We start from the raw sequence: 11,670 nt of genomic DNA on the forward strand, positions 1-11,670 counted from the left end.
TAGGAGCAAATACCAGACTCGACAGGAATAAACATGGACAATATACAGTATGCAGACAATAAAAGTGTCTTTTTTTTCTTGTCACAATGATACAGTATATATTTAAGATAAACATGCATTGCAAAATGGATAGAAGAAAATTGAAAGAATAAAACATGCAGTATTTTCAGTTTACACTGTCATCTGAGAAAATATGGTAAAACATGACCATGAAATGTAATAATTTGTTTCCAGTTCCTATCGGACCTACAGTATCTCAGTAAACATTAACATGTTCATTTCACACACATCCCCAAAAGCTTTGTAGTGATCATTTGTGATGTATCCCATCCCATGTAGTGTTATGTACAGATTTAGTACATTGTGCTTTTTAGGGATTTCAACAGAATTACAACCACTTGTATGAAGTGATGAACAACTTTAGTGAAAAACTGAATGAATTATGCCTAAGAACAAGACAGTTCATATGTAAAATTAGTAAAACGTTTCTTTAATAAATGTATTTTCCGAATACACAAACAGCAGCATAATGTGGAAAGTTGAAACAGCACCATAAATGTCAGTGTGATTTTATGACTTGAAAAAGAGCACCATATCTCGTTCTCTTTCTCTCACACCAGGAATACTGGCCACATGCTTTCAAATGATTGACTTTCTGGTGAAATTCAATTCATATCAAATCAAATAATATCAAATTCATTGCCACCTTATGTAGCATTTGTGGTGAAAATGTGTTGACTATCTCTTAAATACAAACTATCAACACAGTTCAGCAATTAATCAAAGTGGCAATGAAAAACAACCATTTAATATTATCAATACCCACCTCTGATCAGTTTAATTAGTCACAGTCACAGCATAAGTTTAAATCACATCTACTTATTACTGCTACTATTTAAATACACTACAGTATATAGGCCTATACTGTATATAATGTTTTCCCCCCAAACATTACCATTTTGAAGAAATCCTGATAAGTAAGCAAGTGGCTCCTTATTTTCCCACAGTATTGGAGTGCTGCTCATTTTAACAGATTAATTAGTCTGATGATTAGACTAGTCCAATGTTGTCCATTCAGCATTTTTGTCTCACTGACAATACTGCAACAGTGCCATGCCTCCGAACACTAACAGTATCAGTATGTATGTTAGGGCTCTGTCCGTAAGTACAACAGAGAGGTGGGAAAGTGGAGAAGGAAGGACCCAATATGCAGGTCAGGAGTCCGTTTTGAAATCATGACAGAGATGACATTGCCGTACACAGGCTGAACCACCTGAATGCACCTTCCCCTCATTAGTTGTCATTGTTTTTGGGCATGCACATTTTCTTCCCAAGTTGCCGGGGTTGCCAAGTTGTGTTTGCAGTCTTGCAATCTTCTGGATGTGAAACTCAATCCATTCATTCTGATAATGTCCTACTGTAATTCATTTTCTTCCTACTTGCTCTTCCTACTTTAATGAATTCTTTCCATTACGTCCTCTACCTTGCTATGAATGCGGACTGTCTCACTTGTATCTAACTAATATATAAGTTCAAACATCACGGAATTCTTTGAACTATTAGTGTTCATTAATAGGAGCTTCCATAATGTCCTGTTAGTGTTTAGTGCATTCTGTACCACCTGTAATCCCAAAGGTTTTCATCACCACTGCATTTGTTTTATCAGTAAAGCCACACAAGTCGTTTTGTTTCTGGCCCCCTGGATGTGATTGTTCAATTGCCGTTGTTATTGAGCATGCCCAGTAGTTTCCCAGGGTCCATGCCGTGTTGTTGAGCTATCTTCTGAACGTCAAAGCCCATGTGCTTCAGGAACTGGATGACGCTCATTTCCTGTCCGGTCAGCTGGTCTCTGAGTGTGGGGCAGGTTGGGTTACAGTGAGGCCAGGGACAGCTGTCGATCAGATGGAGAGGACAACCTCTGGGGGGCGAAGTGGACAGGGCCTTGTGTCCATGTTGGTGCTTGTGGTTGTGACTGCCGTGGCTACTGTTGGCGCGGGCGTTGTCTTGGAGACTACGGTCCCAGCAGTGCAGGGCGCGCGGGAGGGATGTGCCTTTTACCTGGATGTCCATCCAATAACTAGAGAGAGGAATGATGGACAGGTAAGGAAGTGTATTCTAGTTGACTTTAGTTACACAATAATAGAACATGGAGAGAGTTGCAATTCATTGTCAAGTTCTATAATGTGAAATATGAAAACTAATTATTGAATAATGTACTCACGTTCTGGTGATGAGTTCATGAGATAGGCATGCTGGAGCAAACAGGGCACTGTCAATCAATACACACAATCAAACAGTTAATAGTTTCCTCTGTGATTGTGTGCGTGTGTGTGTGTGTATGTGCATCTTGCAGTTGTCATACAGAAGTACAGTATGCTGCTTATGTTTCAGGTTATAATGTATTAGCTTATAATTATGTGTATAATATACAGTATTGTGTATGGGTGTATTCTCTATATACACAGTATTGTACATGTCTCTGCTGCTCTTTCAGTAATAATATCTCTGTCTGTCAGTCTTACGGCACGTCTTGCAGTGTGCTCCTGAGTTGTTGTCCCAGATTATGTATGTAAGTCCACTGGTTCTGCTGGACCGGCTGTCCTGTCAGTCTGACGTTGTCCACAGTCAGCTGAGCCTCATCAAACAGCCACTGTACCACAAACACTGGACCTGGTTGGCAGACAGAGTGGGCAAATTCACTGTAAATAGCATTTCATGCAAAAATACCCTGCATGAAAGAAGAGTTGAGAGATTCACTCATCATCGCACTTGCTCTCTTACTCTTCAGTGTTGGGTAGATTTTGTATCCAAAGAAGCAGTTCCACTCCTCTCCAACATGAGCCTGCCTACAGCTCTCTGGCACCAGCCCTCCCCAATATCTGGACACCAGACAAACAAAACAAACAAACCATTGTCTCATGAACTGCAGTGCAAATAGAATTAATTCATGTTGCCTCATAGATTGAAATGTATTAAATGTATGATAGTAGGCTCTCTTCATAGCAGTGATTGCTTATCGCAACAATAGCTGCCTATTGCAGACTTCCATCCACCCCTCCTTCCCTCCGTCTCTGACCTGATCCCTCTCTTGATAGCATCTGTAGGAGGGCAGGTGATGGTGTGGAGACAGTCGGTGTGTCTGTACTGTCTGTTGTCCAGGAACCAGCCAGAGTCAGCCAAGCCTCTGACCTTTATGCCTGGGAAACCCTGTGCCTCCAGCTGCTCAGCAACCTGGTCCACATTCAGCAGTACGCCTGTACCACCTGCACTGTGGGCCAGAACAACATTATGTCATGTTTCATAATGATAAAAGACAGAGGCAAACGATTTGAGACATTGAAAGTGTGGAGGAATTGTGAGTAGTGGGGTAGAGTGTCATGGTAGTACAGACATTATGGTTACTATGATTATCATTTATTAAATATTTTACCCACACGCATGAATATTTTACATGCGTGCAACACACACACACACACACACACACACACACACACACACACACACACACACACACACACACACACACACACACACACACACACACACACACACACACACACACACACACACACACACACACACACACACACACACACACACACACACACACACACACACACACACACACACACACTATACTGACCTGCTTCCTGCCAGTAACAGAACCTTGGCATTATCCAGACCTTTAGACAAAAGGTCATTAACCACCTCCTTAATGATCAGAGAGCCCATGAACGCATAGTCACCTAGTCGCGGACACAGGCGCGCACGCGCGCACACACACACACACACACACACACACACACACACACACACACACACACACACACACACACACACACACACACACACACACACAGAGAGATTTAACTGTGTTAAAGCACACCATGTAACCTTTTTAGTAAATAATATTTTGACCAGCTTTAGGCGGGTGCTGTGTCCTTTTTTTTTCTTCTTCTTTTTTGAGCTGGCAGAGCCTGTCTGCCATGCATTGGGGGGTGGGGGGGGGGGGGGGGGGGCATTTCAATGGTTGTTTTTTGGCGGAGCGCCCTGGGCGCCTCAAGCATACAATACTTCCATTTTTGGAGAGGAGCGCCGCTCATTTGATCCTCCTGATTCTGTCTGACAAACCAGTCATTTATGAAATCCATGTTTGTTTCAGCAAAGCAGTTTGCTAACAACGCAAATGACAGGACATTCAAGTACAGTTAATGGTTGATAGGTTTGTCTTTGAACATTAAGGGCCTAAATAATTTTCAAATACAACATAATTCATCCATTTAATCCAATCAAAAATATTGTTACAGAGGATAGCATAGCATTTAGTATGAATCTGGAATGTTTAACACACAGAGTATATATAGTTTCTGCTGATTGTGTTTGTACAAAGGTGTTGTATCTTACTGAGCTCTGTCTTGTTCATTGCTCCACTCCATGCATCACTGGAGCAGTACGGGATATACCTAGAGACCAGGTGTAAGCATGAGAAACTAATAATGCAGGTACGCACAGACACACGCACACAATGGTAGAGTTTGTAATCTCCTGGGTCAGGGTAACCCTGGCTGGCTTAGTGTTATGTTTAATGGTAGAAAGACGAGTTCTTACACCATGTTGGCGTTCCACCAGTGTGGGTTATCCTCTGGCAGAGGAGACAGGATTCCTGTCCCTGAAACACAGAAAGTCACCATGATGTTTATTTCACTGCATAGAAGAACAGTGGTTCTGAAAGAGGGTTCCAGGGGTCCCGCCAGCAAAATGTAGAACAGCTTTAAGCCCTATTAAAGTTTTTAGCTATTCGACTATTAAATTGTGTGTTTGTGTTGTGTTGTGTTGTGTTGTGTTGTGTTGTGTTGTGTTGTGTGCGTGTCAGTTACTGTACCTCTCCTGGTGCGTGTCCACTTGGTAGAGCTCATGAGTCTCCTCATGGTGTCATATCTGCTGTCGCAGGTCTGCTTGTTAAAGCAGTACCATCCTCCTGACAACACAGACACATACACGAAAAGCTCTGTTGAGTCACTATATTGCCACCCTATGAACTAGAATGTTATAGATTGTGGTCAGTTGATTTGCATACCTTTGACAACAATGCATTTGTAATATTGACCGTGATCTTGATTGTGACCTTGACATTTTATTTTTTTTAACAATAATAAAATCCAGCTTTCTATTTTTGCTAAGAGACAGACCCATAAACTGAATGGGCAAAATCCTTAATGATATCAGAATATCCTTAATGTCCAACTCCACGGGCAGAGGTAAATATGAATATACTAAATTATACGTTATCGGTGTTTGTCCTTACCTTCTAAATACACCAGCCACCTTTTACTGCCTTTTGATTCCTTTATGTAGTATCTACAGGAAAGATAAATAGTAGTTGAGAGAGAGAGAGAGAGTGTGTGTGTGTGTGTGTGTGTGTGTGTGTGTGTGTGTGTGTGCGTGTGTAATCTACTTCTACTCCATTACCCTTGTTGTGTGACAGTGAGCATAGATATATATATCTATGACAGTGAGTGGGACAAATCATTCATCAAACAGTAGAGGGCAGGATTGGGTCTTGCACACCGCAGTCCAACCCACAAGATGCCTCAGATAATTTCCTGTGGTGCGCTCAAAGCCAGACATGTACGCTCCCCTGCACACATTTACACTCACTATTGAGCTATTGTTGTACAGAGGAGACATTGCAATGATTGCACACTGTAGTGTACACACACACACACACACACACACACACACACACACACACACACACACACACACACACACACACACACACACACACACATTGATCATTGTGATCATGTGTGTTAAAACTTCATGAATGACTTCATTTTTTAAACGTATTAACTTTTAATACTTATACTTTTTTCATACATAAACTATGAATAGGTTCATTTCAATCACACCATAACCACATGTTGGTGACAGGTACATAGGAGGGTAAATTAGCTGTGGAATGTGAGGAACTCTGCCCTCCGCAGCCCTCGCCTCCACTGGCCCTACCTGAACCCCCCCCCCCCCCCCCCCCCTCTCTCTCTCTCTCTGTCTCACCAAAATTAATTCGACTTTTAAAACTTAATTAGACTAAATATGACCTTATCTTGAAGACAGGAAATTAAAATGCAAAAAGTGATGTTATATATAATGCAGTGTCTGTAAGTAATTAACACCTATTTTGGACCCCTTGTATTTGCATTTACATTTACATTTGGTTGATGCTTTTAACAATAGTGTGGGAACACTACCACAGTGTAAAATGATGTGATTGTATGAAATGTCACTGTCATATTGCCATTGCCATATTTGGAGGAAAAAAACGTGTATTAACTTCTTGTCTTGACCATTACAATCCATTAGAAACCCATTGCCTACATAAAAGAAACACCTGTTGCTGCAATCAACCCTCAACCAGAGCATGAAAGCTCTCATGAATGAATACAGTCAAATACACATTTACCCCCGTTGCCAACTAATTACGTAACCTCATAATATGATTTGATTTGCTAGACTGAGACAGACCTCAAAGCTATGATTGTTTTGTGATTTCCACTGTTCTTTAATATGAATTATAATGCACAAATGTAGGCTATGGATACACTATAATGATTGTCTTCTAGGTCAAGACTCATGTGCCATGCAGCAAGAGCAAGACCCTGTAAATTTGGATTAGAGGGACAGATGGTGAAAAGGTCTAGGAATCAAAGAGAACAGAATTAAGTCACCTCAATCTGTCTATATGTCTTGTGCTTTTTCATTTTGGTTGCTGTTTTTGTTTTCATGTCGTAAACTTCCCATTTGTCTGTCTGTCTGTCTGTCTGTCTGTCTGTCTGTCCCACCATGCCTGCTACAATTAAATTACAGACTTGAGACTATTGTGACGTAGCCTAACCCTTTAGTCATGACCTTTGACCATTAAAACACTCTGGGGGCTCCATCTTGCGCCACCCTTATCCAATTTACAATTTAGGCATTTAGCATCCCTTATTCCTAAACTTATTTGCCATTTTTTACTATTTTGAAAATCATTTTAAAATAGTTCAACTATAGCCGATCTTCATCTACACGTTGTGAGCTTGTAGATCAGCTAGTTTAACTATTTTAAAAGGTTTTTTAAAATAGTAAAAAATGACAAATAAGTTTAGGGATAAAGGGCGGCCCTGTGTTTACTGCGCAGTGCATGCGCACTGTGCGCAGTTGGGCATATACTGCGGTTTGCCAATTCTTGGGTAGACCGTAGACGTAGACTTATAGCATAGTAGCCTAGTAGCATTATTTTCACAATGGTATACTGAATCGTTGAAAACCCAAATATCAAAGATGTCCTTTACTAGCGTTGGAGAAATGTAATTCTGAATTTCTGAACACTCACCCAGCTGGTGACCCGTCATTGCACGTCACTGATTCATTCTTCAAAAAGTGTAACTTCATGTCCTGGTCCAGTTTCTGCGCTGAGCACGGGTAAAGCGACTGCGCTAAATTCTTAATCTGGGTCATAAAGTTGTCCACATTCCCCTCCACGGCGGTGAAATCTAACGGGAAGCTCTCGGCAGCCTCCACCCGGTCACGGTAGTGAGGGGTCAGTTGTATGCGACGACTGGCGTGCGTCCGGCCGCTCCGTGCTCTCCTCGCCTCTACCGCACGTTGAGCGCTGATCAGGATGAAGAGAAACAATAGAAAGGATCTCACCAAATACCCAAAAGTCCCCAAACGTCTGTCCAAGCGGTGGGTGCTCATTTTTCTTTTCTTGTGCGTTCGAGTTGTTTGAAGAACGGTATAATTTCGGATATCCCTAAGAATCACTACAAATCTTAATTGTTCTTCGACAAGGCGATGTCATCTCTTGGAAAGAATGTATCGTAAAATACGTGATTAATCTATTCGGTTTTAGATTTTCCATGGTGCCTTGGCCCTTGGCAGTTATATGGTCACAAATGTAACCAAAAATTACGCGCGTTGCGCACTATAAATCCTAATTCCGTACAACGTTTTCGAGCTAAATGAAATGAGCAAGTGATTCTTTGATACGCCTGGGTCCAACCCCTGTTATCTCCCTTATTTATTCGTCCATTCGAGCCATTTCTTTCCAAATGTTTTTAGGTCAAACATGGTAAAGACTTCAAGTCAGACCAAAAACAGATCGCGGCCGATTGGCACAAACTCCTCCGCTCCGGGTCTGCATGTGAACAGGGGACGAGGAATGGGGATTTTATTCTAACCCCCACCGCCACCCGACCCCCTTCCCTCAGTTCACTGCTTTCAGGCCAATCGTTATCACCACCGGCTGGGCGTCACTTACAAACGAAACATGATGAAACGGACCTGGTTGGCACTGCCTCGTTTCGTTTCAAAACTAATTTCAACTCAATGCACTTGGCGTCTTGGCCCCTTTGATCTGTTGTCACGATTATTATGACCATGACCAATTTAGGGCTTGGTTGAAATAAGAGACCTAATTAATTAAAATGTCCCACAATGTCTCACAAAGTTTTTCTGCATCATATTCGACCATTAAGATCAGGGTTTAATAGCCCCAATTTCCAAATCTTGTTTTAAGAAAAAGAATGCAAGACAATAGAAGACAATTAGAAGCTGGTCCTCGTGTTTGGATGTATGCCTACTTTTCTGTAGATTGTTATCCTCGTACCTAGGCCTTTTCGTTCGCATTCGGCTCAAAAAGATTGTAGATGCAAAATTAAAGGCAGGCATTAAGTGTTGTTTTTTGCTCTATAATAAACAGAAAATACATTTTCAAGAGAGTTGACAACTTAATTAGTCCTATATATAATTTCACTTCCTGTTGGGTATATTGTGCTTCTCAATTAAGATTAAGAATATAATACACTTACAGCAACACAGAGTCAAATTCCTATCATGCAGTGCTGACGGAAAGGAAGGAAGGAAGCTGCAGTTGTTTGTTTGTTTGTTGTTTATTCAGATGCTGGCAATTTCCCCCTGGAACTGAGACCGAGTTAACTGTATGTGTGTGTGTGTGTGTGTGTGTGTGTGTGCACCAACTTATTTCTCTCCAGGGAAATTAAGTTGCAGGACTTTTGCAGCACCATAATAATAATAATAATAACAGTGTAACAACAGCACCACTTTGACCCCTTTGACCCCTGCCTACTTTGACAGACTGGAATGGCCTAAGCCTTAGGGTCGATGACAGAGTACAGCATCTTGCAATGGGTCTGGTCCACAAGATTCGATACACCACCAAGATACCCATGTACCTGTCTAAATAATGTTAACGAAGTCCACACCCACAACACCAGAGGGAGTGCAACAAACGAATATTGGACAACTCACCCCGGTGAGTTGTCTTCACTTTCTGACATGGCGGGGTGAGTTGTCTGTACTTTCCGCTGGGGCGAGTTGGGCGAGAAAGGACGGACAGCTCACCCCGAAAGTCCGGACAACTCACCCCGGTGAGTTGTCTTCACTTTCTGACATTGCGGGGTGAGTTGTTTGTACACAAACACACACTTGCTTATGGTAGTCCATCGTATCCGATGATGACTTCTACTTCTTCTTCTGGTGAGCGCCACATGGTTTATTGCAGTGAGGGCATATGAAGTCAGTATTAGTTGTGACCTTGGCTGCAGTGGTCATCTTTCTCTTCTGGCGTTTCTTCTCCCTCGCCTCACTCCTCTCCTCTTCAAAACGCTGAAGTCCAGTATGGCAAAGCTGCCTCCATAAAGGTCGTTCTGAGGCAGAGCTTTCCAGCTGGGTGTGCTGTATTCCACACCTCTTCAGTGCGGTTTTGAGCTGGTCCTTATATCTCCGCTTTTGACCTCCTGCAGATCGTTGGCCATGATGTAGCTGGCCATAGAGCAGTTGGCGTGGAAGCCTGTCCTCTGGCATCCTGATGGTGTGGCCAACCCACCGCAGTTGGTACTGAAGGAGTGTGGCCTCCATACTCTTGGTGCCGGTTCTACTCAGGACTTCTGTGTGTGGTACACGATCACGCCAGGTCAACCCAAGGATGCGCTGGAGATATTTAATGTGGAAGTTCTCCAGCTGTTGGATGTGGCGGCGATACAAGGTCCAAGCTTCACAGCCGTAGAGAAGTGTGGAGACGCAGATGGCTTGGTAGACTGCTACCTTGGTGTGTATGCGTAGGTCTTTGTTCATATAAACTCTCTTACGCAGTCTACCAAAGGAGGCTGAGGCAGACCTTATGCGGTTTTGAACGTCATTGTCCATGCTGCAGTTCTCGGAGAGGATGCTTCCAAGATACTTGAAGTCTGGGACTACTGCTAGAGGCTTGCTGTCGATTTTAAAGACAGGTGATGGTGGTCGAGTTGGAGGAGGAGAGTTCCACTGACAGAGTACTTCAGTCTTTGCCGTGTTCACAGTGAGACCCAGTCTGCTATAGGCCTTCACAGCAGCTGTTAATGTTGCCTGCAATGCCTCTGGTGTATGTGCCACAAAGGCACAGTCATCCGCATACTGTAACTCCACTATGTTGACCGTTTTTACTTTAGTAGCAGCCTGCAGCCTCCTGATGTTAAACAGGTTCCCATCCAACCTGTAATCCACCAGCACACCACTGCTTCCCTCAACCTCTTTGTGCAGTAGCCAGGTGACGCTCATGAGGAAGATGTTAAACAGTACAGGTGCAAGTACACAGCCCTGTCTAACACCCGTGCATACCTTGAAAGGCCTGGACTCCTGTCCTCCTGTTGTCACCTGAGCCATCATGCCCTCATGAAAGCTTTGCAGTATGTTGACAAACTTCTGCGGACAGCCAACCTTGAGAAGGACCGCCCAGAGCAAGTCTCTGTTGACCGTATCAAAGGCCTTTGATAGGTCCACGAAAGCCATGTGTAGATCTTGATGTTGTTCTCTACACTTCTCTTGTAGCTGGCGAGTTGTAAAAACCATGTCCACAGTGCTGCGATTTTTCCTGAAGCCACATTGAGACTCGGGCACTGGAAGAGATTATTATTCCTGGAAAATCAGTATATGCACCTAATGGATATATATATCTTTAGCACTAAAGCTATGATGGAATTATTACCTTATATTTTGAGTGAATAGGTAAATATAGGAGAAAATGATATTTAGTCTCAAATGTTGCACATAACTCTCACACAAGTTAAGATCACGTGAATAGTAAATCAGTCATAGGTAAACACACAGGTCCGCTCCAGCGTCATCCTCTCAGCACGTGCCCACACATACACTAACAGGAACACATGCAGGTTCCCTCACAGGTCAAAGTCACCGCGACTCGACCGGACTGAGCAAACAATGGGACCGGATGGTTCACACACACACACACACACACACACACACACACACACACACACACACACACACACACACACACACACACACACACACACACACACACACACACACACACACACACACACACACAAGCTGACTTAATAAAACACGTACCCAACACTCACTCATGACAGAGGATGACCGGGAGAAGATGACCGGGAGAAGATGACCACACGGTGGATCAGACCATCTGAGGAAAACTTGTGATTGGCCGAGTGGCGGCACTAAGAGACTATAATACTATGGAGGTTGTTGGTGAACTTCACTCATTGTCACTATAGGATGATGAGTCCAGGGCTGATAATTCATTATGAGCTCTGCGGTAATCAATGTTGGTAACATCTGTCTCTGTTCGTTATAGTATGATTGTAT

At 42.9% G+C, this 11,670-nt stretch overlaps 1 protein-coding gene across 1 annotated transcript; it reads right to left on the minus strand.

The window, feature by feature from the left end:
* Nucleotides 1-196: 196 nt before the first annotated feature.
* notum1b (notum, palmitoleoyl-protein carboxylesterase b) lies at nt 197-8,171 on the minus strand. The gene is made up of 11 exons (XM_079499642.1): nt 7,376-8,171; nt 5,306-5,358; nt 4,883-4,978; nt 4,609-4,669; nt 4,405-4,463; nt 3,644-3,746; nt 3,077-3,268; nt 2,782-2,879; nt 2,523-2,670; nt 2,222-2,269; nt 197-2,077 (listed from the first exon to the last, which is right to left on the minus strand). Exons 1-11 carry the CDS (start codon nt 7,738-7,740, stop codon nt 1,714-1,716), a joined length of 1,587 nt encoding a protein of 528 aa, XP_079355768.1. The 5' UTR covers nt 7,741-8,171; the 3' UTR covers nt 197-1,713.
* Nucleotides 8,172-11,670: the final 3,499 nt, after the last annotated feature.

The sequence above is a fragment of the Electrona antarctica genome (genome assembly GCF_951216825.1).
Source record: "Electrona antarctica genome assembly, chromosome: 4".
NCBI lineage: Eukaryota > Metazoa > Chordata > Actinopteri > Myctophiformes > Myctophidae > Electrona > Electrona antarctica.

Coding starts and splice junctions, on each gene's coding strand:
- notum1b (XM_079499642.1), bottom strand. CDS start 7,740: ATGAGCACCCACCGCTTGGACAGACGTTTGGGGACTTTTGGGTATTTG. Junction 4,464..4,608: donor TGGTGGAACGCCAACATGGT/GTAAGAACTCGT, acceptor CCTGGTCTCTAG/GTATATCCCGTACTGCTCCA. Junction 3,747..4,404: donor AATGAACAAGACAGAGCTCA/GTAAGATACAAC, acceptor GTCCGCGACTAG/GTGACTATGCGTTCATGGGC.